Source organism: Orycteropus afer, unplaced genomic scaffold (genome assembly GCF_000298275.1).
Source record: "Orycteropus afer afer isolate SDZICR_OR568_19922 unplaced genomic scaffold, OryAfe1.0 scaffold00077, whole genome shotgun sequence".
Taxonomy (NCBI): Eukaryota; Metazoa; Chordata; class Mammalia; order Tubulidentata; family Orycteropodidae; genus Orycteropus; species Orycteropus afer.
Window position 1 is genome coordinate 3,196,421 of NW_006921664.1, and position 27,934 is coordinate 3,224,354.

The window sequence follows — 27,934 nt, forward strand, 5'->3', positions numbered from 1 at the left end:
TTCACACTTGTGTTTTATATTTACTGTTTTCACAAGTAGCTATTTGAGCAAGTTTAATATCCCTCCCTCCTTTTCCTCTTTATTCCACGGTTATTATTTTGTCCTATTTAATTTAAATATACGTGATTTGCATTCAATTAATGGAATCACTTTGTTTTATTACACTATAGTCCAACTGAGTCAGAACTGTTGAGTTTTACCTAAAATTGCTTTGAATTTCTGAGGGAGGCAACTTGTGTTACCTGAAATTTCAAGCAGATCAATGGAGACAGTCATAACTATCCAGAGTATTGAAGTAGTATCTCAAGGAATGGCATTTATCAGTTTCCTTTCTTCCTTCTCACAGAGAGCCAAGGGAGTTTGTGGAGAAATCTGAGTGCATCCAGTGCCATCCTGAATGTCTGCCCCAGCTCATGAATATAACCTGCACGGGACGTGTAAGGAGCACATCTGATTGTTGTCACTCACACTTCACAGGAAAAAGCTTTCACAGCGGCAGAACCATGATGATGACTCAGAGTCATCCTGTAGCTGCCAAGGATAGCAAGCCACTTCTCAGATCAGAAACCATGTAATACTACAACCATGAGAAAGTGGTTCTGTTTGATTTGAAGTCATCACACAACTTACCTGTGACCTTTTCAGTCACACATCCCCAAACAAATTTAATGATGCTATGGTTTCACCACAAAACATGGAAGCCTACAGTGGATATTTACTCATTTTCTAGATTTTATCTCTAGAAGCATGTCATTAGCTGCATCAAGTCAGCTGCCAACTCATGGCAACACCGTGTACAACAGGGTCAGGCTGTTGTGACCCATAAAGTCTTTATTGGCTGATTTTGGGCAGTAGATCACCGAGGCCTTTCTTCCTAGTCCACCGTAGTCTGGAAGCTCTGCTGAAACCTGTTTAGCATCATAACAACATGCAAGCTAGAAGTCATGTTGTTGTTGTTGTGTTTTGCTATCAAGTCAGATCTGACTCATAGCAAACCCTCCTTGGGTCTCCGAGGTGGTATCACTACAGAAGTAGATTTCCCAACCTTCCTTCTGAGGAGTGGCTGGTGGGTTTTAACTGCCAGCCTTCTGGTTAGTAGTCAAATGCCTTAGACACTACACTACTAGAGCTCCTAGGACGTGGTATATTGTCAGCCAGTTTTCATTATTTCTGTCATTATTACATCATAATTTTAATCAAATATTATCAAATTCTTATTTAGCATTAGTTTATGTGAAGAAGTTTGAAGGAACTCTAAATTCACAGTTTCACACCTTCAATAATAATTTTAGACAATGTAAGTGAGAATTCAGCTCCCTCTCATAGCAGTCGTAATGTTGCTAATCCAATATTATTTATATAAGGAGCTCTGTTTGGATTTGAACCTCAACAGCTGTGTCTAAATCTACTAATTGAAATGTTTTTCAGAAGTTCTCTCAAATGGAGACAGAGATGAAAAGCATATGGTTTGAGGTATAGAGTGCCAACATGGCTGGTTACAAAGTAGATCATTGTTATTTATATTGATGTGTTTAGAAGAAGGGTTGGGCAATCTACTTCCATAGTGGTACCACCTCGGACACCCAAAGCGGGATCTCTTATGAGTCGGATCCGACTCGATGGCAGTGCATATGGTTTTTGGTTTGGTGATTGTTTACATTTTTACCATTGAAATTAACTGATTGCTGCTATTTTCTGAGTCATCTATTATTCTGGTTTTGAGTACATTCAACCTTTGAATAGACAAAACTGAGACAGAGAATGTAGCCAAATCAAAAATCCTTCCTCGAATGTTTTATTTCAGTTCTCTTTTAAAGTCTAGGGGAACACAACCCAAGCAAGCCCAGTGCTTTCATTTCTGTAAGTTTTATAAACCAAACCAAATTTAGCATATTACACAGTTAATTATACAACCACCCCTGCACTTACATTTGCCACCTTCTTGTCACTAGTGAAAAGTAGGAAAGAGTTTTCTCAAATCTGCCTCAGCATGTCTGACTTCCCTCAGAGCTTCCAAATACGATATGCAAGAAAGTTTCTGGCCATTAAAGATATAAATATGCATGTAAGTCAGTCTATATTGTTTTGACAAGGAAAGATGTTCACGTTGTATGAAAGACAATGCAATAATTATGTTGCTTAATTTCTTTTATGGTTTTCTATATTATATGCATTTGAAGTCAGGAAGACTTTACTGAGCTATTAGTCATATCAGATGAGCAATCGCAGAAGACTTGTTTTCTGCTTTGAGGAACTTGCTACATCATTTGTGTTTTCAAAATAAATATGTACTTAAGTAAAAAGATACTTCTATTTTGAAAAATAAATAGACATGCATAAGTTTGTCTGTCTTGATGCAGGGACCTGACAATTGCATAAAGTGTGCCCACTATATTGATGGCCCCCATTGTGTCAAGACCTGCCCAGCAGGAATCCTAGGAGAAAACAACACCTTGGTCTGGAAGTATGCAGATGCCAATCACGTGTGCCATCTGTGCCACTCAAACTGCACTTTTGGGTGAGTGCAAGTCTACCCCTATAAAAGAATATACAAAATAATAAATTGTTTTCTCTCTTGCAAATTCAGAGATTGAAAATATCTCAAATTTCCAAGCAATAAATTGCAGAGGTTTGTATTTGAGTCAATTACTTAAAGTGTTTTAGTATTTATATATGACAGCAGCAACGAGATGTTCATGGGCAGATGGCAATGCTGATAGGAATACCTCTCTGTCCTTTGTGATGTTTATCACGCCAATGCTCTGATCTGTAATGCCCACATGTCCAAACAAGAAAATGTAAACGAGAGTTGGAATGAGAGGATAGGTCCTGCCAGCTACCTAACTTGCCTCTCTTCAAAGATTTTTGCATACCTCTCCAGAGTACTAGAATTGGTATAAGAATTGATTGTTGTTATTTTGCAATTAGTAAAATTAATATTTCCTGGATTTTTGCTTAAAGAGACTTAACTAACTGATCACCAAGCTGTTGCTAAGTGATTTAAATCTATGTTGACTGGAATTAGCAGAAGTGCTATAATTATATGCATCTTATTTACTGGAGTGATAAATTTGGCAATCAAACTAGGCTATTGCCAGGAATCAAAAAAAGAAGTTGAGTTATCACGTATAATATTTCATATGTCCTTGTATCTCAGAATTGACTCGATGGCTGTAGGGTTTTCTGTGGTTTGGGGTCTCTCAAAGTCCTCAAACTTCTTTGTAACTGTTACTCTTTCTTTATCTGGATCCAACTCTAAATAACTGTGTGGCCTTCAACAAGTGTCTTGATCTTTCTCTTCTTTACTTTCTTCATCTGTACATTGGGATAATAATAGTGCATAGCTCACAGAATTGTTATGATCATGAGTTGATATGTGTAATATGCTAAAAATAGTGCACCTGGAATGCCGTGAACATTCAGTTAACTATAATGATTATGGCAGTGGTGGTGATGGAGGAGATGATTTTGATATGGTAGTATTGGTTTTGGTGGACGTGGTAGTAATAATGGTGGTGAAGGAGGTAGTAGTGGTGACAGTATGATGATAGTTGTGGTGGCAATTATGACTCTGATGATGATGTTGATTAATGTTCTCAAGAGATACAGAACCTTCTAATTAACAAAACCCACTGCCATTGAATTGATTATGACTCATAGCAACCCTATAGGACAGAGTAGAACTGCTCTAAAAGGTTGCCAAGGCTGTAAATTTTTACAGAAGATAGTGCCCTGTCTTTCTCCCACAGAGTGGCTAGTGGGTTTGAACTGCTGGCCTTTTGCTTAGCAGCCAAATGCCTTAACCACTGTACCACCAGAGCTCTACTCACCAAAATTATAAGCTCTGAAAATTTTGAAGCTCATCCTAAATTTCCCAAAATAGACAAAATGATAGACCTGATAGAAGTGAGCTTAATAATCTAAAGAAAACACTATCACTGGGACTGTGTTGAAGAACCAATCTCATTATCAAACTTTTTATTAAAATGTAACAACTCACAAACAATATCTAATTTGATTTAAGACTAAAGTGAGGTATAGCCCTTAGGCTGAAGTGGTAGCTGTTATTGTTCCTAGAAAGAAAAACATTTTAATTATGCTTTTTTGGAAGACTCTAAGCCTGGAGACAGATGGACTTTGAACTGACAAGTATTCTGATCTACCTCAGTCATTTCCTCTTCCAAGGTCTCAGCCATTGCGGGGGTAAATAGAATAGCTCCATCATTTGATGACTCTGTGATCCAGAGGTTTCAATCTTACTGCAAAGTAAATACTCAGCCAACATTTAGTGAGTCTATGTATTTCCTGTAATCTTAATCTAATCCTTTCTTGTTTTTTCCAGTGATCTGGCAGTATTTTCTGTTTCCCACCAAAAGAAACAAAACAAAAAAACTAAAACCAATAGATTTATTTGAGAAAGGTAGACATCTTGATAATATCCCACATTCTCATACAAGAAATTATATATTGTATATCAAAGTTATTTTATTTAAATTTCAATAAAATTTTTGTCATTTTCTTCCTTCATGTCCTAAGTATTTTATATTTATTTTTGCTGTTGTGAATTGGATTTCATTTATCTTCTAACTTATTATTGCTGATATATGAAACAGCTCTTGGTATTTGTTTTTTGGTGAGAGAGACTTATCTATCTTATTTTGTTAGACTTTATTGAACTTCCTCTGAAATTAAATAGTGTTTTAGTTTATGATCTTGAATTTTTCAAGAAGATAACATATTATCTCCAATAATAGTATTTTCATCTCCTCTTTCCCAGAAGTTTCAGATCTTATTTCAGAGGTCAGAATTTCCAGAATAATATCAGGCACAGTGATAGTGGACAGCAGAGTTATAGCTGATGGTGATGTAATTACCATCAGACTAACCATTAAGAACAAACATTTGCTATATTAGCTTGAGATACTTTTATCCTGTTTAGAAGAAATAATCATATATTCCTAGTTTTTAACTCTTTTAAAATTCAAAATGGATTTTGAAATTCACCAAATGCTTCTTCGGTACAAATTTGAGTTTTTTCATTTTTCCCATTTGGATAATATCAGCAGACTGGTTATATTGACCAATTTGCAAATTCTACTTGATATAAGCTATGCTTTGTTAGGGTTTTATTTAATCTGTTAAAAAAAATATGTCTTTTGTTTTTTTGTGGTAATATACACTATAAAACCCATTCCATTTCCACAGTTTCTAGATATGATGATCAATAGCATTGATGACATTCTTCACATCGTGTCAACATTCTCCTTCCTTCTGTTATAGTTGTTACACTTCCATTTACTTAATCTCCCTGTCTCCCAACCTTCTCACCTATGCTTTAAAATAGCTGCTGACCCTTTGGTCTTACATAGATTGTTCTTTAAAAAATCACAGTACTCAAGGGTGACAAACTTTAATCTTTGAGCTAAACTGTTACTTAGTTTAAAGGCGACTTTAGGAGAGAGTTTCAGTTCAAGGTTTGACCAGCAACTCAGGACTATAGCCTAGGGAATGCCTTTAGATTCGGTAGGTCCAGTAAGTCTGAACTCTTTGAGAGTTTGAAGTTCTGATCTACATTTTCTCCCTTTTTATCAGTATTTATCTATTGTGTTCCCAATCAGAACATTCAGTAGTGATAGCCAGGCACCATCTAGTTTTTCTGGTCTCCAAGTGGAGGAAGCATTGGTTTACATAGACAGTCCCCAGTTCCTTCTCTAATTGTTGGGTTTCCTTCCTTCTCTTTTTTTGTTCTAGATGAATGAAAACCAATAGTTTTATCTTAGATGGTTGCTTATAGTATAATTTTTAAATATTTTTACTTAATCAATTTGGAGCAGATTCTCTATAACAAAATTATGTTAGCTATATAAAGTATGTTGTATGTTTTCCCATTTTCCTATGTTTTGGAAATATATGTATGCATGTTTATCTTTGTGTCTGTGAGAAGATGTCCTTGGACATAAAAGGGTCTAGGATGTTGTTGGGAAGTTGGAATTTTTTAATAAATTCTCTATGAGAAAGAGTTTGCCAAATATAGAAAGAGGAATTTACTCAAGATTTAAATAAAAGATGTTAATGGACATTTTTTCCTAATGTCTTTCTGTTACTTTTCAGATAATCATTGTTCAGCTTCAGTGTCCCAATATAATTATATTTCCCATTATGGTGTCCCACTAAAATTGTATTCCCTTCTACAATTTCTATCTCTTCCTCCTTTTCTTTCAAATAAAATCCTGATGTTGTGTTATGTGCCATATAAAATTTCATGAATATTTTATCTTTATTTCATTACCTTCCTCATTCTAAGCTTTTTTATTGGGGAGGAACATATAATCTCATATAAGCTTGCTATTGCTATCTGGATCTTCTCCTGGAGTAATTAATTATATCAGAATTACATGATAGGAATGGATTTAATTTTTTAAATGTGGAGGAATGTTGAGGATGGTGAGAGAAATAAGAAAACATTTTTTCCTATGTGTTTATGACATGTGAGGAGCTCTAGTGGTGCATTGGTTAAGAGCTTGATTACTAACTGAAAGGTTTACAGTTGGTGCCCAACAGCTCTGAGGGAGTAAAATGTGGAAATCTGCTTCCATGAAGAGTACAGCCTTGGAAACCCTATGGAGCAATTCTACTCCCTCCTAGAAGATCACTATGAGTTGGAATTGACTTCATGACAGTGGATTTGGTTTTGTGTTTTGGCATTTATAAAGTGAACACCATTATAAAATACAGTGTCTCAGTGGCTTTGCAGGGAGGATGTATCCATTTACTCACTTCTGTAGTTAAATATATATTTGGAGAGAATCAGTAATCATCACACTTCATGAACCAGTAGTGTCAGAGCTCAGATTACAACATACGAACTGGTTGATTCCAAAAGCCTTGCTCTTCCAACCGTTGGAGGTCTGGTTATCTGAGAATAATGGTTGAGGCCACTTGAAGCAAATCTATTTGGAAAAGGGACCACACTTTGATAGAAAATGGTGAGAGAAGAACTTCTTTGAGTTTTTTATTCTAATAAATTAAGCAAATAATAATAATACAGTCGGACCTCTGTGGATTCCACACCTGCTGATTCAACCAAATTCAGATTGAAATACACGGCAAAAAATAAAGCAATTAAGCAGTCAAAGTAATCCCTCGAAGGCTAAGAGGGAGTGTAAAGTGCTATCTATATAACATTTACATTGTACTGTTGTTGTTGTTATGTGCCATCCAGTGAGGCTCGACTTGTAGCAACCCCTTCTTGGGTTTCCGAGGTAGTATCACTACAGCAGTAGATTGCCCAACCTTCCTTCTGAGGAGTGGCTGGTGGGTTTGAACCACCAGCCTTCTGGTTAGCAGTCAGATGCCTTAGGTATTATAAATAGTCTAGAGATGATTTAAAGTATACAGGAGGATGTGCATAGGTTGTATGCAAATACTATGCCATTTTATATAAAGCACTTGAGCATATGCAGATTTTGGTATCGTGAGGGGGCACAGAACCTGAAAACAATCCCCATGAATGCCAAGGGACAATTTTATTTGCCTATTTTTATTATATATAACATTTAATTACTGCTATAATTGCAATTATGCACTTGTTATGTTCTGATATTTGTCAATCATCTCCTCAAACATCAGGCTGCCTTTCCCTCTGAGATTCTTATTTGTCAGTAGCTTCTTATTAGCAATCCCTGCAGTTTTCCAATACTTTCACTGCATAAAATCCCACAACTTGTCCAAATTTGCAGTATGAATTTGCAGTCACTTTGCATTGCATTTATATTGTATTATATTCAGCAGCCAGGGGGAGTCTGCTACATGGAAAAGCCTGCATTATAGAGGAAAAAGTGCTAATGTGGAAGTATATTTTGAGTTAGGTCTAATTTTATCAGTGGTGACTTAACTAGTGAATTTAAAAAAAAAAAAAAAAAAAATCTTTTAACTACTTTAGTTTTCCTAGGCAATATTTTGTGGTGGTTGTTATTTGTCTTTGAGTCAACTCTGAGTCATGGCAACTTTATGTATAGGATGCCTGGATATTCCACTGCCTGAAGAAGTGTGTGTGTGTGTGTGTGTATGTTTGGTGTATGAATGAAGCCCAAACACATCACAGGGATGAGAATGCTTTATCTGACAGCATGGCAAAGAGGGAGAGCTCTGACCCTCAAAACCAAAACAAGTAGAGTGTAGAGATGAGAGCCCTTTTAAAGAGACTCAGGGAATAGAGATAGAAAACGTTTATGGCCAGATGATATTGTCAAACAAAAGTCCCCATCACCCTCTTCTTATGTTTGAAATATACTTATTTATCTATCAGCAGGCCATGAAATATGCGTCCTTTCCATTAATTGGAATATTTTCATGTTTTCCTGTTTGTATTGACAGATGTTACTGTACTTTGAAGCTAGCTTATTCTACCTTTATAACCACCATCCTATAACCCAAATAAGGTTGGTGGTCTTTTCTACTAGAATAGGAACACAGCTGCTGCAGGAGTAATATTTAAGCTGATCAAATGTTGTCACATCTCCATATAGGACATTTCAGTTTGGGGGAGGTAGATGGGGCCCAGCTTTTGCTCTGGGTTGTCTGTGTCATTGCCATTTCCCTGCCATTAAGATGCACATCAGCTACCTCTGTTCCACCTCCTTTTCCTTTCTGACACTCCTCCAAGTGGGTTGCCAGGTTCACAATTTGTCTCATAGCCATTTCTTTTCTGCCACTTGCATTAGCAACACCTTAATTTATCAGGGCTTGTTCCTTCTCTTTCATCCTGTCTAGTGATTTTCTAATTAGTGTCATGACCAGCATCTTCTCCATTCCCTCACTGCTAAATCATTCTTTCAAGTCCAGGCTTGGTCATAAACCTGCAGTGACACCCCACTGTCACTCTACTCCTTAGTCAATATGACCCCTAAAACTGTTTCTAATCTTGGCTGCCTGTACTCTCCTATTCATAGTGACAGTGCAGAGACAGAGGTGAGACAATCATACCTATGTCAAAAGTATTATGTTAAACATTTCAATAATGAAGGGCAGAAGCTATCAACTTTGTTTAATGCAGAGTAGACATGCAAAAACATTTGCTGAAAGTGTGAACAAATGAATAAATGCATAATAAATACTCACTAGGCCAACATTGAGATACACTGTGACTTTAATGATTTGCAAGTAATTTAACTATATTGCCTTATGATTTAATTTTTAAAACCTCTAAGACAATATGCTAAAGAAGTAGAATAAGCAAAGTGTGTATTTTACTTTCAATTTCTACAGATGTGCTGGGCCAGGTCTTGAAGGGTGTACAGTAACTGGGTAAGTGTTACAGCTTTGTGTCTCATGGATGCTATCAAAAATGACCAGAAGTGCTTGTCAAGTTCATACTCCTCCTCTGATTTCACCTTCCTTCTATATGCCAACTTTGTTGCGTCTATGTCGGGAATGCAGGATGCAAGGTACTGGGGCCTGTACCATAGGAGCTAGTGCTCAATGCTCAGCTACTTTTCTTCATACATAGACTGTCTCTGATTTCTTTGATTACAACAGTCTTCCTGGATCCTTCTCTTCTTCTAACTTCTCTTTTATTGTCACTGGCCCAGTTGGCCTTGTCACAAACCTGTTTTTGCATGAACTCTGTTCCAATGACAAAGTTCCAGGTTGGGGAAAATTCCCTCTCCTTACTTCCTTCTCCAAAGACATTGCCCATCAAAGGCACCTGGGTTTCCTTCAGCATCTCCATTCTGATCAAAGGCAATCACTGCTTGAAGGACTGCATTGAGAAAAGCAGAACTGTCCATTTCTGTTCAGACTCATCAGGAAATAGTGGTATCATCAATTAACAAAGTTCAGTGATTCATTGTCACAAAAAGAAAAAAAAAGTCTATGAATTGTTGAATGGAAAACCAATTTAGTCTGTATACTTTCACTGAAACCACAATAAAGATAAATTAAAACACACAGAAAAAAAAAAAAAAAAAAGACCTAGCTAGAAGTAAAGAAGATGAACTTTCAGCATCACTAATTCATGCATACACTCACTGTGGTAGATTGCAACAACAAAAAAGTGGCCACAAATTGTATCTAGATATTTCCATCAAGAAGTGGCGGCCATTCTCTCAACCTTTGTATCTAAGATGGCCCTATGACTTGCTTTGATCAGTAGAATATGTTGTGAGTAACAATATGTGAGTTCTAAGCCTAGGCCACAAGTGACTTTGGAGCATCTGGTCTAGGGCTAGGAAGCCTTCTGCCACCATATGAACAGACCTGGGCTATGGAAGATTGAGGAACCATGTGAAGAGAGGCCTCAGAAATGCCAGGAGAAGCAGTAGATATAGGAGTGAGCCCATTCTAAACAACTCAGGTCAACCAAGACAGTCCAGACAAATGACAGAATTGTAAGAAATAATAAATGGTTAAAAAAAAAAAAAAAAGTCCAGTGATGAATTAGAAAATTGCACACAAGACACTCATTCCTGACATCTTCAAAGACTAGCTAGACTTCCAGGCATCTCTGCCATTTCTGGTAATGCCTACAATATCCCTTCCCTCATCAGCCCTTCCTCAACTTCAGTACAGTCTTCTGCTTCAGGATTGACCATGCTAACTGATCCCTCATGTGCTCAGTTAAATCAGTGAAGAGAAATAAAGCAATTTCTCAGAGATAAATTCCTCCTTTCATCCCTACCTCTTCAAGAACACCAGCAAAATTTTTCCTGTCTTCATAGTACAATTAGTATCTGAGTAATAAAATTTTCCATCACACCCCCACCTTGAAACCAGGCAATGACCATTCTTTGTTATATTTTGTTTTTCGGATTTTTTCTTCCCTACTCATTTATTCATTTCCCTATCCTCACTTTTACCCTGGCTGTCAGTGAAACACATACCTTTTTCTTATTCCTTGTTTCTTCCATGTGCCCTTCAAATTAGTAAAACTCATTAATTCAAAATGCATTAATTGGGGAATTAGTATAATTCATGAGATGACTTTTGTACTCCCTAAGAAGAAAGTGTTGTAAGCTATCATTTTAATTAAGGACCTTTGGTCCACTTAAGAGAAATTTGTAAGGACATTAGCACATTTTTTATGTGCAAATGATGCTGATAACAAATCTTTGATATTAACATTTTGACCTGAAAATATTAATCAGTTAGTAGCTCAAATATGATAGATACTTGAGAATAATAACTTTGTGAATATTCCAAATTCAGAACCCACTAATTCAGATGGCTCTTTGCCCAGTGAGATTGAAAACTTGAGTCTTGAGTTTTTCTTTCATGGGAGGAAGAGTGCATTAGAGTTGTTGAGGTCTACACCATGACATCATTCATCTATGACAATGATGCTTTTTATGGCTAAGTCCTATCACTTCATAACCACTTCCAAGCTATTCATAAAGCTTTGCACATGGCCGTGAGTCTCAACTTAAAAGCCAAGGACCCCTAGAGGAGTTTCAACATTCTTGAAAGGGTCACTTCACTCAGCTTGGCCTGTCCACTTTACATATCTTATGTATATGGAGTGCTATTCCATATGGACAGACTCTTGGGGTGGACAAAATACAAATTCATGTCAGAACATTATTGAAGTTGAGTTACTTTTTGAATTATATATTTTCTTAAGAAAAAAATGGAGAAGTCTAGATGAGATCTCAACTTTTAAAATACAAAAAGCAGAGGGCAGAGGTGCCTCTCCTGTTCAAGAAAGCTAGAGACACCAACCCCATACTCTTTCTCTTCTTCCTTTAAAAGATGTACAGTGTCCTACTTTCTGAGATAATTTTAAATGATTTCAATGTATCAAAACATGCAGGAAATATTTGCACAGTCAATCTAATGAAAGCAGTCAGCAAACCCCACCCTCCTTTGTCTCTCCACATCATTCCAGGCCCAAGATCCCATCCATTGCCACTGGAATTGTGGGTGGCCTACTCTTGGTGGTGGTGATGGCCCTTGGGATTGGCCTCTTCATGCGAAGGCGCCACATTGTCCGGAAGCGCACTTTGCGTAGACTGCTACAGGAAAGAGAAGTAAGTGGTCGCCAAGGCCCTTGGTGGCCTGCCTGGCCCAGCCACCACCTTTAGGAACCCTTACTACTCCAGCATAGAAACAAAGAGTTACCATTAATATGAACTTTTGTATTTTTAATATGCAATTATATCGTTATGCATTATTCACTGTGATGAAAAATCATAAGGAATCTCTCAATGTCTAACTGTAAGTGGTTGGTTACATTTTGGTATGCCTGTCCAATGAAATGCAAATGTTTCTAGGGTAGATTATACAAAATCGTTACAAAGCTATGTAGAGGCAAGCCTGTTTATAATATGGTACCTGTCCATAAAAGAAAGGCTAAGAATCTACATTGTGTTCCTGTAAAGGCACTGTGATTGAAGTAAAAGAATATATTACTTCTTTGGAAATTGCCATTGTCTACACAAATAGCTGTACCTTCTTTCAGCTATTTGTGATTGGTGTTATCCTTGGCACTGTGATGCACTTGAACAGGTGTTTAGCCAACCTCTCGTGTCCAGCACTGTATTTGAAGCCATAGTCACTGGGAGAGACCCACAGCTGTTCATTGGCATAATGGTGCTTTTGTGTTAAAGGGCCCAACAAGCCACCAAAATGACCACCATATAAAAATTTTCCTCAGCTATTGGCATGGAAACTGAAATAGAAATTGCATTTGTCAAAATGTAGCTGTTCTGTTAGAAAATGCTTGTATTCAGAGTTTATGTTTACCTTATGTCCTATAAGCCCTTATAAACGTTCCTTAGAGAAGGTGTCCTATTCTTGGTCTCTGGCTATTAATGTTCTGAACTTAACCTAACACCCACCTACCCTGCTGGCTCTGAGAGAACATCACAGGTCTTCTCATTTCCATCTACAGCTTGTTGAACCACTGACACCCAGTGGAGAAGCTCCCAACCAAGCCCTCCTGAGGATCTTAAAGGAAACAGAATTTAAAAAGATCAAAGTACTTGGCTCCGGAGCATTTGGCACCGTGTATAAGGTAAGGTCACCAGGGGACAGCACAGCAGGAAGCTTCAGGGATACAGGCCTACCCCACCTCTCACTTTACATGTGCATATGCCCAGACATGTCCCAGGTGTGCTGTTTATTTTTCACCGTTGTCTACCCTTTGTGTCAGTAAGGGCCTAAAAACTTCCAAAGTTTTTCCCTCATTGTTGAGAGGAAGTCTTTTATAATCACAATTACAAATACATGGACCTGTGGGATGCATACACAAATAATAAATGTTTTTGTAGAAGATGATGTTTACCTTTTAGAAGGATATGTGGCAAAAGCTGGTGAAAGTAACAGACTGAAGGAGGGGAGGGGAGGGTTCCCTATCACTGGTTATAGATCATCAGAATAAAGCCGAGGTTTAAAAAGTTTTCTCTTCTTCTTCTCCCCTCTCCCCCTTGCTTCTCTTTGCATTGTCTGATTTTATCAGTGAGGCCTAATCTAGCATCTTAGAATTCTGGACCAAAGATCCACACTGACTTTATAACTTGAACAAGCTTAGGGCTTTTGTCTAAGTGACTACTCTGTTGACAGAGCTTGAGAGCAGTACAGCTACTGAGATGTCAAGAGTCCTAGGACCACTGGCCTTTGTGGCAGAGCTGTGGCTCCAATGTCTCTGACCCTTTAGGATTGTGTCACTAATCAAATCCATCCAGTTCACAGGGCAGCCTACTGCGTGACCTGAAGATTACCACCTAATGTTTTCCCTTCCCTTTCTCACAGGGACTCTGGATCCCAGAAGGAGAGAAAGTTAAAATTCCTGTGGCTATTAAGGAATTAAGAGAAGCCACGTCTCCAAAAGCCAACAAGGAGATTCTTGATGTGAGTTTCTGCTTTTTCCAATCTTTATCCTTGGACATCAGAAGATACTTTTTCTGAGAAAGGCCTGGCAGGATGTTGCTCTGTTTTAGAGTTCTTTCATCAACACATTCTGAATGGTCACTTTTTGTCTCACTTGCTTATAGCTATAATTGGTAACAACTTGTTTGGTTTTGGTTTTAATTTTGCTATAGTTGGTATAATTCTCTCCAAGTTCTTCTCTTATAGAAAAGACTCACTTCTTCCATTCTGTTATCTCCCCAAATGGATGGAAATTAACAATTGCAGGCATTACTGTTTACTATAGTGTTGTACTAGATACACACATTATTGCAGGGAATGCTCATAACAAACTTATGGAGTAGGTGTTAAGGTCGATATCTATAGATGTGGAAACTGAGGCATAGAGGTTTACATGGCTGGATATAACCCAAGCCTACCACTATTTCAGAAACCAAAACTGTGTTCATTTTGTTCTAAGGCCTTACCACCTTCTTAGGCCTAAACAAGACAGACTTTGAAATAGCTTCTTTGAAGTGTCTTGGACGGATGATATGAATGGTTTGTTCTCAGCTATTACCTAAAGGTTGGTAGTTTGACCCCACCCAGTGGCACTGCAGAAGTAAGGCATGGTGATCCGGTTCCATAAAGAGCACAGCCAATAAAACCCAATGCAGCAGTTCTACTCTGTAACGCTTGGGGTTGCCATGAGTGGGATATATGATGCCCATTCTATCGACTGTTCCACCTTATAGTATTATTTAATCCTGAAATGATTTTGTTATTCTCTTTCTGATAATTATTACTTCATGGATTAAGTCTTTGGAATATTGTACAAGATTATTATGTTTTCATATTCAATCCTATTAAATGTTCTTTGCATTCTCTGAACCCGCACTAACTAAAATGGGGCTGCACCTCTTAAGAAGAGACTAGTAAGAGGGGGCCATCCTGAAATTTGACAGAAACCTTCCAAATAAATTCTCAGCAAGATCCAATCCTTTGGGATCAAGTCATTGTAATAACGTTGGCTGGAGCCTGCAATGGCCTGATGAACCCTCTTGCTATTTTTCTGAGGCATGGCCAATGAAGGATGTTATAGAGGGGCCTCAGCCAGTGGGTTAAGGAAACAGAGTCAAAAAAGGAAACTAACTGGTTTTATTGCCTCAAATATCTAGAGAACTTCATTGATCTTATAGCCAAGAAGACAAAAGACAGATGGTAATATTCTGCCTCTACTGGTATCTAACCCATAGAATAGAAAAATCAAGCATAGACCTTATTTTATGTGTTCAGACGTGATGAAAATTCCCAGTGACAAAACCCTCTACACTTCACAATTTAATTAAATTTATCTGGGCTGCCATCTCTCCTCTATAATGGGTAAAATCTCACTATAAGTACACTTTGGTGTACTTCAAATTGAAAGTAATATATTGAAACAATGCAGTAGAAAATCTCACACACTGAATAAACTTTTCAAGCAAAATTTTCTCTCATTTTAATGATTTACAGATTGATGTCAAGCCCTAACAACATATGTCACCTCTTATTAACATCACCACAGAAAGCAAAAGTGGTCACATTAATTGTCAAGTCTTTTCACTTACAACCTCTAGCTCCCTTACCTATATTGGCCAAGGGGAAAAAAATCGTTTTGCAAAATTTGTTTCCTCAACTCATTTTTAAATCTTTTCAAGGCCATTGGAGTAAATTCTGCAATAAATGTTGAAATGTGAATTTCAAAAATATTTCTAATGCATAGTAAACAGACTTTTGAAGTATTCTGAGACAATATCTATGCTTTGAGAAGGGAGTCATTCTCATTGAAAAGGGCCTCCAAGGCACTTTTAATTGGGTGGGATGAGGATTCTTTTGTAGGATGGAGATGGAGCTAAAAGAAAGATAAAGACTTAAAAGCAAGCATGCCTACCATCTGGAGGTCACTTTCATCTCTTGTTTCTTGTTCTTTCCTGATCATTTTTCCATCATTATTTTTATATCCTTTTCCCCGTTTGTTCTTTCTGCTCTTCTTTCATCTCCCCTAATATCAGATGTTATGGCTATGACAGTGGACCCAAAGCAAGGCTTTCTCATTTGCTTTTCCTGAAATTCTGGGTGCCCAGAATTAACCTGGTCCCAGCAGCACAAGTGATGTGCAGGTGATGGAGCGCCCCCTGAAGGAAACGGGAAAACGGAAGGAATTGTTTTCTGCTAAAAGAAGCAAAATGTGGACAATTTTAACAGTGAGCTAACAAGCAAATTAATCTAGTACCAAGACAGCCGGTGGGGCTGGGCACAGTCTTTGAAATACTCTCACCTACTTGTAAATTATCCCAGGATATCCTGATTGTAGCCCCTGCTTTACATTGATATCAGTGTCTTATTTTTGTTGGCTACCATCAAGTCTCTCCAACTCATGGTGACCTCATACAACAGAACAAAATGCTGTCCAATCCTACACCATCTTCATGATTGGCTGCAGATTAGGCTGTTGTGATCCATAGGGTTTTTTCATTGGCTAATGTTTGGAAATAGATCACCAGGCCTTTTCTCTTAGTCTGGAAGCTCCATTGAAACCTGTTCAGCATCATAGCAACACAGAAGTTTGCACTAGCAGATAGGTAGTGGCTGTGTATGAGGTACATTTTTCAGGAATTAAACCCAAGTTTCCCGCATGAAGGGTGGGAATTCTACCACTGAACCAGCAATGTCTCATGTTAGTGGCTTAGACCCTGGTGATGCAATTGTTACGCACTTAACTACTAACCAAAAGGTTGGTGGTTCAAACACATCCAGTGGCTCCGCATGAAGAATACCTGACAATTTGCTTCCAGAAAGACTACAGCCTAGGTAACCCTATGCAGCTGTTCTACTCTGCCTGTGGGGCCGTTATAAATTGAAATCGGCTCAGTATCTAACAACAACAAAGTTTAAAAATTTTAGCAGGTACCCAGTCTATATTCTGAAAGCCAGAAATATGCCTCTCTTTAAGAAATCAGATGTTAATCTAGTGGAATCCCTCTCCGCAGTTCATAAAGTGTGATAGATGTGGCTGGCAAACAAAAGGGAGGAAACAAACATAACTTCAGCAACTGGGACTAAACAGTGGACCTTCCAGGTCAGGAAAGATTCAACAAAACTCTTGCCATGTGATTCTAACAATAGCCACCCATGTCTTTTGAATGTGAGCTCTGCCTTCCAGTGAACCCCGCCCAGCTTGGGCGGGTAATTCAGAAGATTGTTGTAGAATTCCAAGCATACTTGGTGTGGGTCACTGTGTACCTTGAAGATTTCCAAGATAAACAGCCAACAACAAAGCTCACTTGAATTTCTGTGCACACTGAAGGGGACACACAACTAAACAGCCCTCCCTTTGTGCTCAGCGGGGTGGGGAGAAAGTAATGACCCAGTTCTGTTGGTCTATGAGATCTTAATGGGGAGCTGGCAAGGCACCCTACTCTGTGTGGCTGACACCTGCCCTCTATACTCTGTTTCCCGATACCCTGCTCCAGGTTAGCTCCTGGATGATCCACCATAGATGGACTGAATGCTCAAACTGCTCAGGTTTGCAGATTTTTCTCCCTTCAAAAATGAGTACAATATGTATCCAAATCTCAACCAGATCTTGAGAAAATAGGACCAGCCTGAGGATTTCTTTGGTGTTATGGTTGTACAGTTTCCCAGACTTGGGGGAGAGACATGATTTGTACTTTTCTGGAAATCCCATGGCCTATTAATTTTTCCATAGACTTTCTAGTTTACATAGGGAAGGCAATGGAAATAGAAGCCAAAAGAAATTTATATATGTCACATGTATGTGTGTGTGTGTGTGTGTGTGTGTGTGTGTGTGTCATAAAGCCTAAAACTTTCTGGTCACCCAGAAACCAGAGCCCCCAACAAAATACCATATGTCCCCTCTCACCACGTTCCACATCTGGGGTTGCATGAGACAGAGGGTATGGTGTGCCAGGTTGGGGTGGTCATGGAGGGGTAAAAGGATTAGGTAACCAACCCAAGATATGGCCCCAGTTCTGAAAGTGAAGCCATGTAGCCTCTCAGGTACATTGCTTGCTTCACTGGGCCTCAGTTTCATTTTCTGTCAGATGATGGCATCAGGCCAAATGCACTTTCAGCATCTTTCCAGCTCTAACTTGTTATAAATAAACCCCTTTCTGAGTTGAAGGGATGAGTACATAAGTATTAAATACCTGTTGTTGTTGTTGTTATGTGCCGTCGAGTCAGCCCCGACTCATAGCGACCCCTCCTTGGGTTTCCGTGGCAGTATCACTACGGAAGTAGGATTGCCCAACCTTCCTTCCGAGGAGTGGGTTTGAACCGCCAGCCATCTGGTTAGCAGGCAAGTGTCTTAGCCACTATGCTACCAGAGCTCCCATTAAATACCTACTCTGCTCTTTAATGCTGTGATATCATGTTTACAATATATATATATATATATATATATATATAAATACAGATTCTGCTTGATAATCAAAAGCCTAAACACTGAGGAAGTCTTCCAACTAAAACTTTGGCAACAGATATTTAGGAGTCCCTGGGGGTTCAAAAGGTTAGACCACTTGACTACTAACCCCAAAGTAGGCAATTCAAATACACCAAGAAGGAAGGCCTGGTGATCTACTTGTGAAATATCAGCCATTAAAAACTCCATGGAACTCAGTTCTACTCATACATGTGGGTCACAGTGAGTCCAAATCAACTTGATGGCAACTGCTTTGTTTGTTGTTGTTGTTGTTAGGTGCTGCTGAAACGATTCCAACTCACAGCAAACCTATGTACAACAAAACAAAACACTGCCCAGTCCCGCGGCATCCTCATACTCATTGCCATGTTTGAGCCCATTGTTGCAGCTGTTGTATGGCAGTCCATCTCTTTGAGGGTGTTCCTCTTTTTCACTGACTCAACTTCACCAAGCATGATGTCGTTCTCTGGAACTAATCCTTCTTGATAACATGTCCAAAAGATATGAGACAAAATCTCACCATCCTCACTTCTGGTGAGCATTCTGGCTGTACTTCAAAAACAGATTGGTTCATTCTTCTGGCAGTCCATGGTATATTCAGTATTCTTCACCAACACCATAACTCAAATGCATCAATTCTTCTTTGATCTCCTTATTCATTGTCTAGCTTTCACATACATATGTTGTTGTTGTTGTTATGTGCTGTTGAATCAGCCCCAACCCATAGTGACCCCTCCTTGGGCTTCCGAGTCAGTATCACTACGGAAGTAGATTGCCCCATCTTCCTTCCGAGGAGTGGTTGGTGGGTTTGAACTGTCAGCCTTCTGGTTAGCAGTCACGTGCCTTAGGCACTACACTACCAGAGCTCCACATACATATGAGGTGATTAAAAATACAATCATTTGAGTCAGGTGCACCCTAGACCTCAAAGTGATGTCTGTGCTTTTTAACACTTTAAAGAGATCTTTTGCAGCAGATTTGCCCAATGCAATACCTTATTTGATTTATTAACTGCTGCTCCCATAGGTGTTGATTATGGATCCAAATAAAATGAAATTCCTGACAATTTCATCTTTTCTCACTAATCATGATGTTGCTTATTGATCCAGTTGTGAGGATTTTTGTTCCTTTTATGTTTATGTGGAATCCATACTGAGGGCTGTAGTCTTCTTCACTTTTAGCAAACAAGGTTGTGTCATCTGCATGTTGCAGGTTGGTAATGAGTCCTTCTCCAGTCTAGATGGCACGTTCTTCTTCATATAGTCCAGCTTCTTGGATTATTTGTTCAGCATACAGATTGAATAAACATGGTGAAAGGATATGGTGAAACCACACAGTATCCTCTTGTTCTGTTCAAACGATTACTTCTTGGTTTTAGGTTCAGGCTCCACATGAACCCAAGTAAGTGTTCTGGAATTCACATTCTTTACAATGTTATACATAATTTATTATAATCCACACAATCAAATGGTTTGCATAGTCATTAAAACACAGGTAAACATCTTCTGGTATTCTCTGCTTTCATACAAGATCCATCTGACATCAGTAGTCATATCCCTCATTCCACATCCTCTTTTAAATGTGGCTTGAATTTTGGGCAGTTCCCTGTTGATGTACAGCTGCAACCATTTTTTAATTAACTCCAGTAAAATTTTACTTACACATTATATTAATGATATTGTCTGATAATTTCCACATTTCACTGGATCATTATTTCTTTGGAATGGACACACATGGGTCTCTTCCAATCAGTTGGCCAAGTAGCTGTCTTCCAAATTTTGTGGCATAGATGAGTGAACCCTTCCAGAATTACATCCTTTTGTTCAAACATGTCAATTCATATTCCATCAATACCTGGAGCCTTGTTTCTCACCAGTGCAGCTTGAACTTCTTCCACCATCAGTTTTTGGTCATATGCTACCTCCTGAAATGGTTGAACATTGACCAATTCTTTTTGGTACAGTGAGTTGTTGTATTCTTTCCATCTTCTTTTGATGCTTCTTGACTTATTCAATATTTTGCCTATAGAATCCTTCAGTATTGCCACTTGAAGCTTGATTTGTTTTCTTCAGTTCTTTCAGCTTGAGAAATGATGAAAATGTTCTTCCCTTTTTTATTTTCACATTGCATTATAATATTTTATCTTCTCAATCTGCCCTTTGAAATCTGTTCAGTTCTTTTACTTCAGCATTTCTTCCTTTCTCTCTAGTTACTCTACATTCAAGAGCAGGAGCTCCAATGGCATAGTGCCTAAGGCATTTGACTGCTAACCAGAAGGTTGGCAGTGCAAACCCACCAGCCACTCCTTGGAAGGAAGATTGGGCAATCTACTTCCGTAGAGGTGCCACCTTGAGAGCAAAACTTCAGTCTCTTCTGACCTCCTTTTTGGTCTTTTCTTTCTTGTCTTTTTAATAACCTTTTGCTTTCTTCATTTTTTATGTCCTTGGTGCCATCCCACATCTTGTTTGGTCTTCAGTCATTAGTATTCAATGCATCAAATCTGTTCTTGAGATCGTCTTTAAATTCAGGTGGGGTATACTCAAGATTGTATACTTTCATGGACTTGGCTTTCATGGACTTGTTTTAATTTTTTTTGGCTTCAACTTTAACTTGTATATGAAGAGTTGATGAGCTGTTCTGCAATCAGTCACTGGCCTTCTTCTGACTGATGATATTGAGCTTCTTTCTCCATCATCTCTTTCCACAGCTGTAGTCAGTTTGATTCCTGTGTATTCCATCTGGTGAGGTCCACATATATAGCAACCATTTATGTTGTTGATAAAAGAGATTTACAATGAATAAGTTGTTGGCCTTACAAAATTCTGTAATGTGATATCTGGCATCATTTCAATCACTGTGGTATTTAGGTTGTGTGTCAACTTTGCTGGGCCTGGTTGAGGGGCTGGGCAGCTGGATATAGTTATTCCCCATGGTGAGACTGGCAATTAACTCCATGGTAGAATCTACTGGAGCAGCTGAGTGGCTGCTTTAGAGATGTGGCCTGCTTCCAGAAGAAGGTCTCCAGCTTTTTGGCACACTTGAGCCCTGCATATAGCCAAGTCATTGTTCAGCAGCCTGCCATGCCCCACCAATCTTGGGACTTTTTCTGGACTTGAAGTAGTGGCCTGCCATGTTGTTTGGTAAAATTAGGACTGTGCCTTTTTACTTGTCAACCTTGGGCTTGTCAGCCTCAGCAGCCAGCAGCTGCCTGAGTAAAGAAAAGCCTCCAGCTTCAATGGGCTGGGAGCAGGAGGCAGAACTGAAGCCCAGGATTAAGGGGGTTTTCACCCAGCCCTTAGAGCCTGGCACTGACAGTGTTGTACTTCATGATAGATCTTGAAATATTCTTTTTGAAAATGAATATGACACCATTCTTCAATTTGTCATTCTCTGCATAGTAGACTGTATGATTGTCTGATTGAAATGGCCTGTACTAATTATCTCATTAGTGAGAAAGATGGATGGATGAATGGATGGATGATCCATCACCAATGCCAAAGATATCAATATTCAAGCATTCCATTTCATTTTTGACAACTTCCAATTTGCCTAAATTCACACTTTGTGCATTCCATGTTCCAATTATTTATGGATGTTTGCAGCTATTTCTACTTGAGTCATGCCCTATCAGCAAATGAATGTCCCAAAAGCTTTACTTCATCCATGTCATTAGAGCCAACTCTACTCTGAGAGGTAGCTATTTTCCAGTCAAGTTTGAGTGTCTTCCTACTTGACGAGGTCATCTTCCCACACTACATCAGACAATGTTCCACTACTCGTAAGTTTTTCATTGGCCAATTTTTTTAGAAGTAAATTGCCAGGTCCTTCTTTCTAGTCTGTCCTAGTCTGGAAGCTCCACTGAAACCTGTCTGCCATGGGTGACTCTGCTGGTATTTGAAATACTGGTGGTATGGCTTCCAGCATCACAGTTCAGCAGACTGACAGATGAGTTGTGTGTTGGTTGTTTATTTTTTTTTTAACAGATAATTAAGGCTTTATGTTTTATTTTGGATTTTGTTGTTTTAGTTGTTAATGGAAGTTGCATGATCTTTGATTTGCTTTGAATCTCTGAGTTTGCCTTAAAATGTGTAGTTCAACCTTGAACTTATTAAGGCTGTGCCTAGCTTTGGGTTAGACACTGCTGAAATGAATTATCAAGGAAGGAAAGACCCAAGTTTGTCACCTCTAAGAGCATACCACACTTTCTGAGGTAGCAGAAACATACATATGGGATAGGGGAAATGTGAAGCAATATATAAGCAGTGTGTGCCAATATGATTCAATACTACAGCATGTCAACTGTATTAGTTGTGTACTTGGCACTGAGAATGCCTCAAAGAACTTAGTGGAAAAAAGACAGTTTTTAAAATCACACAAATATGTAAGTACAAATTATAATGAGTGCTCTAAAGCTATGTGGTGCCTTAGCTCTTCAGGATCCCCTGGAGGAATTGTTCTAACACTTGTTACCTGCACTGCTCTCACCCCATCTCACTCAGCTGGCCAAGTACAACCCAAGAATGTGCATTTCTAACAAGTTCCCAGGGAGTGCTGACTGCTCTAAAGGAAAAGATGCTAGATACCCCAAGTATATAAATTAGATGAAGGAGCCAGGGAAGGCTCCTCCAAGGAAGCAACTTTGAGGCTGAGAAGGGCTAAGCCACAGAAAGAGATGGTAGAAGGGCATTTCAGACAAAAGTCCCACCTTCCCAGGGAGGACTGAGAGGACAGAAAACCAGTGAACAGAGGCAGGGTGTAAGGAGGAGGGGCCAGACCACACAGTGCCTCTAGTCATCCCAAGAACAGTAAGGGTTTTAGACAAGGAAGTGCTATAATCATATTTGTGCTAAAAAAAAAAAAAAAAATCCATATGTCATCCATCCATCTATCTGTCCCTCTGCTTTCTCCTCCCCACCACCATCATCCCTGTTTCCTGTCTCCATCCTCCTGTCCCCCGCCTGCCCTGCCTGCTCACAGAGTGTGTATGAGGAGACCCAAGGAACCACCCCTTCTCCAGTGCCTGACCTCCCCAGGCTGCATTTGCTTCCGCAGAAAGACACTAATGTGTCCAAGTCTACACTCAAATCACAGGAATTGCTGGGAGTAAACAGCCACCTCCTGACTTCTCTCTGTCTTCCAGCCCATGTGGAACTTTTCACATCTAAATAAACTGTCACCACCATTTGTAGTTTAATGAGAAAGAAAAGAATTTATGGGTGAAGTTGAGGCTTCTCTAATTCTCAGTCAGATAGAGAGAGGGTCCCATTGTGTGGATGATTGTAAATAAATTCAGCTTCCTCAGTCCAAGAATAACAGAAGGGTGACAATGAAGTCTATATTCATGGGTCTGTGTCACATAAAGAATCCTGCCTTGGCAGCAGGCCTGAGTTAGTGTGGGGGTTGCATTAGTCAGAGCTAGTGATTTTCCCATCAGACTGAGTACGGGAGGGAGGGCAAGGCGACAGTGCACGGAGTGAAGCAGCACAACATTCCCTCCACAGAAATGAATCCTGGGTAGCCAACTAGTCCAGGGACCCAGCACTCACTGTGGACTTAAGATATTAAAAGTCTAGTCTCTCTGTTCATCTCAAAGTCAATCACTCCCCAGGGCAGTCCCAATTACTCTTGGTAAGGGTTCCTCTCAATCACAGCACTGCTGCAGGCAGGGCCTTTACCCCATATGCCCTGTTACATATGGAAAAGTAAAGGCCAAGACTTCTCTATTGAGCATGAACTCTTCCTCCATGGCTGCCTCCTGACTAGGGGACTGCCAATGGACACTTTTACCCTTACACGTCTGGAGTATTTATAGTGGGGGTCCATGATGGAGTGGGCAAGTCATTATCCAGTGTTTCCAAGGAGCCACATACAGGTTTTCTGCATGCTGGAATACCATTTAAACTGTGGCATCTTTGGCCTGAAGTTGATGTCTTCATAATGGTGACATCAGCAATGCATAGACTTAGAAATATCGGGGTGATTCCACTCCCAATTTCATCCAGTGCTTCTCCAGTGGCCAATGCCATCTAGGTCTCTCTGTAACTGGAACCCTTAAATATGTGCAGGGAATGTGCTATCATCAACAAAGTGTCTTATAATTTCATAGCCTAAGATATACAAGGTCCTTCATACATGTCCATTGTATTCAGTGTTTCACAAGCCAACTTGCCCTCTCCATTACATATTTTGAAACTCAAAATCATACTTGGGCTTTTTGCATTAGAGGCAACTTTCCAATGCCATCTCTTCTCTTCTCCATGCAGGAAGCCTATGTCATGGCCAGTGTGGACAATCCTCACGTGTGCCGCCTGTTAGGCATCTGCCTGACCTCCACAGTCCAGCTCATCACCCAACTCATGCCTTTTGGCTGCCTCCTGGATTATGTTCGTGAACATAAGGACAACATTGGCTCCCAGTGTCTCCTCAACTGGTGTGTGCAGATTGCAAAGGTAAATCATGAGGGAGCCCTGCCCACTGGGGTACTCACTGAAGGGGAGCTGACTTCGAAAAGTAAAAGAAACATTTCAGTCAAACAGGATGTGTGGCTCCCTGTCCCTCCATTTCTGGGAATGATGCTGGTCATTAGCAACAGCATCCAAAGAAAGCAGCAGAGGGAAATGGGGAGAAACTAAAGACCAGTGGAAAATCAATAACAAGGCTCTCCATCTAGGGAAAATTAAGAGTTTGCCAAGGGAGCTCTGGTGGCATAGTGCCTAAGGCATTTGACTGCTAACCAGAAGCCTGGTGGTTCAAACCCACCAGCCACTCCTCAGAAGGAAGATTGGGCAATCTACTTCCATAGAGATACTGCCTTGGAAACCCAAGGAGGGGTCACTATGAGTCTCAATCCATTGAATAGCAGTGAGTTTGGTTTTGGATTATTGTAATTTGTAGTAGAGGAAGAGGTGGTAGTTTACACACAGTAAATGACTTGTTAACAAGGCCAGAGGAGGATTCACGGATGGACAGGAAGACACAAGGGATGGGCAAGTGCTCAGATAAGCCTTGCATATGGAGGTTAGAGGAGGACTCACTGTGTGAAAAGATACATCTGCTGCTTAGCTGGGGTCCCTTCAATATCCCCCTGCTAACAGAATTGATCTACAGCGAAGGAGAAGCTGAACATGCAAACGGTGACCAGGTGGCCCCACTTACGTTCTGGGAATAGTTACAATGCAATAATCTAGGTATTTAGCTATTCATACTGCTTCAAAAGGACTTCTTCTCTCATCTCAAATCTCTCCTATCTCAATCTCAGCAGTGCACCAACTATTTGTAGACCAACTTGCTAAATTCTACTTTCTTCCCCCTAACAATGTGTGTATAATTCACCTAGTTGAATATAGAGAATTTGTGGACAGGCCCTCTCATTGTCCTTCACCCCCCTCAGAAAACAGGGCCAAGTGTTGAAGGATGTGCCAGTGATCAACAAGCCAGGGAGCAAATCAACCACCAGGAAGTGACCAGCTCGACTTGCCCAGTTCCATTGCTCACATCATCCATGGTCAATAATGCCATGGTCCTGTTGAATTACTAGTAAGGGTGCCCTAAGCTGCCTCTCTCAGCTCCAAGAAGACTTAGAAAGTGACTTGTAAGACATTTACTCTTGGCTCATGACACCACAAGGTGGCCTTTTGTCAGGAACAATGGTGCTGAGATGAGGCAGGCTCCTACCCTATAGCTGAGGTTCTGGGGTCATGTTGGCCAAGTAAGAGGTCACCTCTCAGAATACCAGACAGGAACACCTTTTATGTCCTCTAGCTCCATCTGGTGTTGAGTTCTTGGCAACAGCCACTGAAAGCTCCCAGTGCCATGAGAGTGTGGATACTCATTCTTCTCTGAGCACTGCAGCTACTATAAGCCAGTCATCTAGTATTTTTGCCACTCTCCATACCATTGCCCTGGATCACAGGGAACCTCACAAGAGAGAAGCTTCCTCATCAATTATTAGAAGATAGTCTTAGAGGAAAGTTGTGTGTGCCTGGGATGCTGTGGTCTCCTAAAAATGTTTATTATTTCTGTGTGTGACTGGCTCGGGGCAGAAAGTGGTAAGCTCAGAGTAAATTCTATCACCTAGTTTCATTTTCTTTTTAAAATGTACTAAACACATATTTCTTTTTAACACATATTAAACATACTGCTCCCTGGAAAGCTCTGGTTTATTTCCTTGTTTGCTTGAGTGGTCCCTTCACCCCCACCCTGACTAGAGTATGAGCTCTGTGAGAAGAGTGCCCTGTCTGTGCCACCACCGCCCCTGGGCAGGGCTACTAGAATTCTGTGCACCTTCCACCAGTCTTTCCAAGTAATTCACAGTGCCCAGTTCACCAGAGGGTACCCAAATATTCATCATCTCCACTCGAATTGGGAACAGATGAAAGAGACAACCTTGTCTCTCAGTTTGTTGTATTGTGGTGGTTGCTAAGACAGACTCAGAAGGATGAGGCCATCCACTTCTCAAAAAATTGACCAGTAAAAACCTTATGGGTAGCAGTGAAACAATGTCTGATATATTACTGGAAAACTTTATTAATAACCCTAAAACATTGTCAGATATAGTGCTGGAAAAGAAGCCCCTCAGGTCTAAAGGCACTCAAAATACAACTGGGTAGTTGCTGCCTCCTCAGAGTAGAGCCAACCTTAATGATGTAGATAGAGTAAAGCTTCCGGGACCTCCATTTGCTAATGTGGCACAACTCAAAATGAGAAGAAACAGCTGCAAACATCCATTAATAATTGGAACATGGAAGTATGAACATGAAGTGTGAATCTAGGAATATTGGAGGTTGTCAAAAATGAAGTGGAACACATAAAGATCAATATCCTAGGCATTAGAGAGCTGAAATGGACTGGTTTTGGCCATTTTGAATCAGACAATGATATGATCTACTATACAAAGAATGACAAATTGAAGAGGAAGATGTGGCATTCATCATTACAAAGAAAGTTTTGAGATCTGTCCTGAAATATAATGTTGTCAGTGACAGGATAATATCCATACACCTACAAACAAGACCAGTTATTCAAATTTATGCAGCAACCACCAAAGCCAAAGATGAGGAAACTGAAGATTTTTCCCAACTTCTGCAGTCTGAAATTGCCCAGACAGGCAATCAAGATTTATTATCACTGGTGATTGGAATGCAAAAGTTGGAAACAGAGAAGAATCACCTGTAGTTGGAAAATATGGCCTTGGTGACAGAAATAACATTGGAGATCACATGGTAGAATTGTGCAAGACCAACAACTTATGCATTGCAAATACCTTTTTTCAACAACACAAATGGCAGATATACACATGGACTTCACCAGATGGAATACACAGGAATCAGACTGACTACATCTGTGACAAGAAGCAATGAAGGAACTCAATATCTTCAGAGAAGGCGAGGAGCTGGTTGTGAAACAGACCATCTGCTCATATGAAAGCTCAAGTTGAAATTGAAGACAATTAAAACAAGTCCAAGAGAACCAAAATATGACCTTAATTATGTTGTTGTTGTTGTTATGTGCCGTGGAGTCGGCCCCGACACATAGCGACCCCTCCTTGGGTTTCTGAGGCAGTATCACTACGGAAGTAGGATTGCCCAACCTTCCTTCCGAGGAGTGGCT

General features: G+C 39.7%; 1 protein-coding gene across 1 annotated transcript in view; it reads left to right on the plus strand.

Annotated features, from left to right (window-relative positions):
* EGFR (epidermal growth factor receptor) overlaps positions 1–27,934 on the plus strand; it is a 266,434-nt gene that overhangs the window by 211,776 nt on the left and 26,724 nt on the right. The window contains exons 14-20 of the mRNA XM_007941229.2: positions 347–437; positions 2,361–2,518; positions 9,268–9,306; positions 11,882–12,023; positions 12,887–13,009; positions 13,747–13,845; positions 24,589–24,774. Of these exons, the coding sequence (XP_007939420.2) occupies positions 347–437; positions 2,361–2,518; positions 9,268–9,306; positions 11,882–12,023; positions 12,887–13,009; positions 13,747–13,845; positions 24,589–24,774 (838 nt within the window). The remainder of the gene's footprint in view (positions 1–346; positions 438–2,360; positions 2,519–9,267; positions 9,307–11,881; positions 12,024–12,886; positions 13,010–13,746; positions 13,846–24,588; positions 24,775–27,934) is intronic.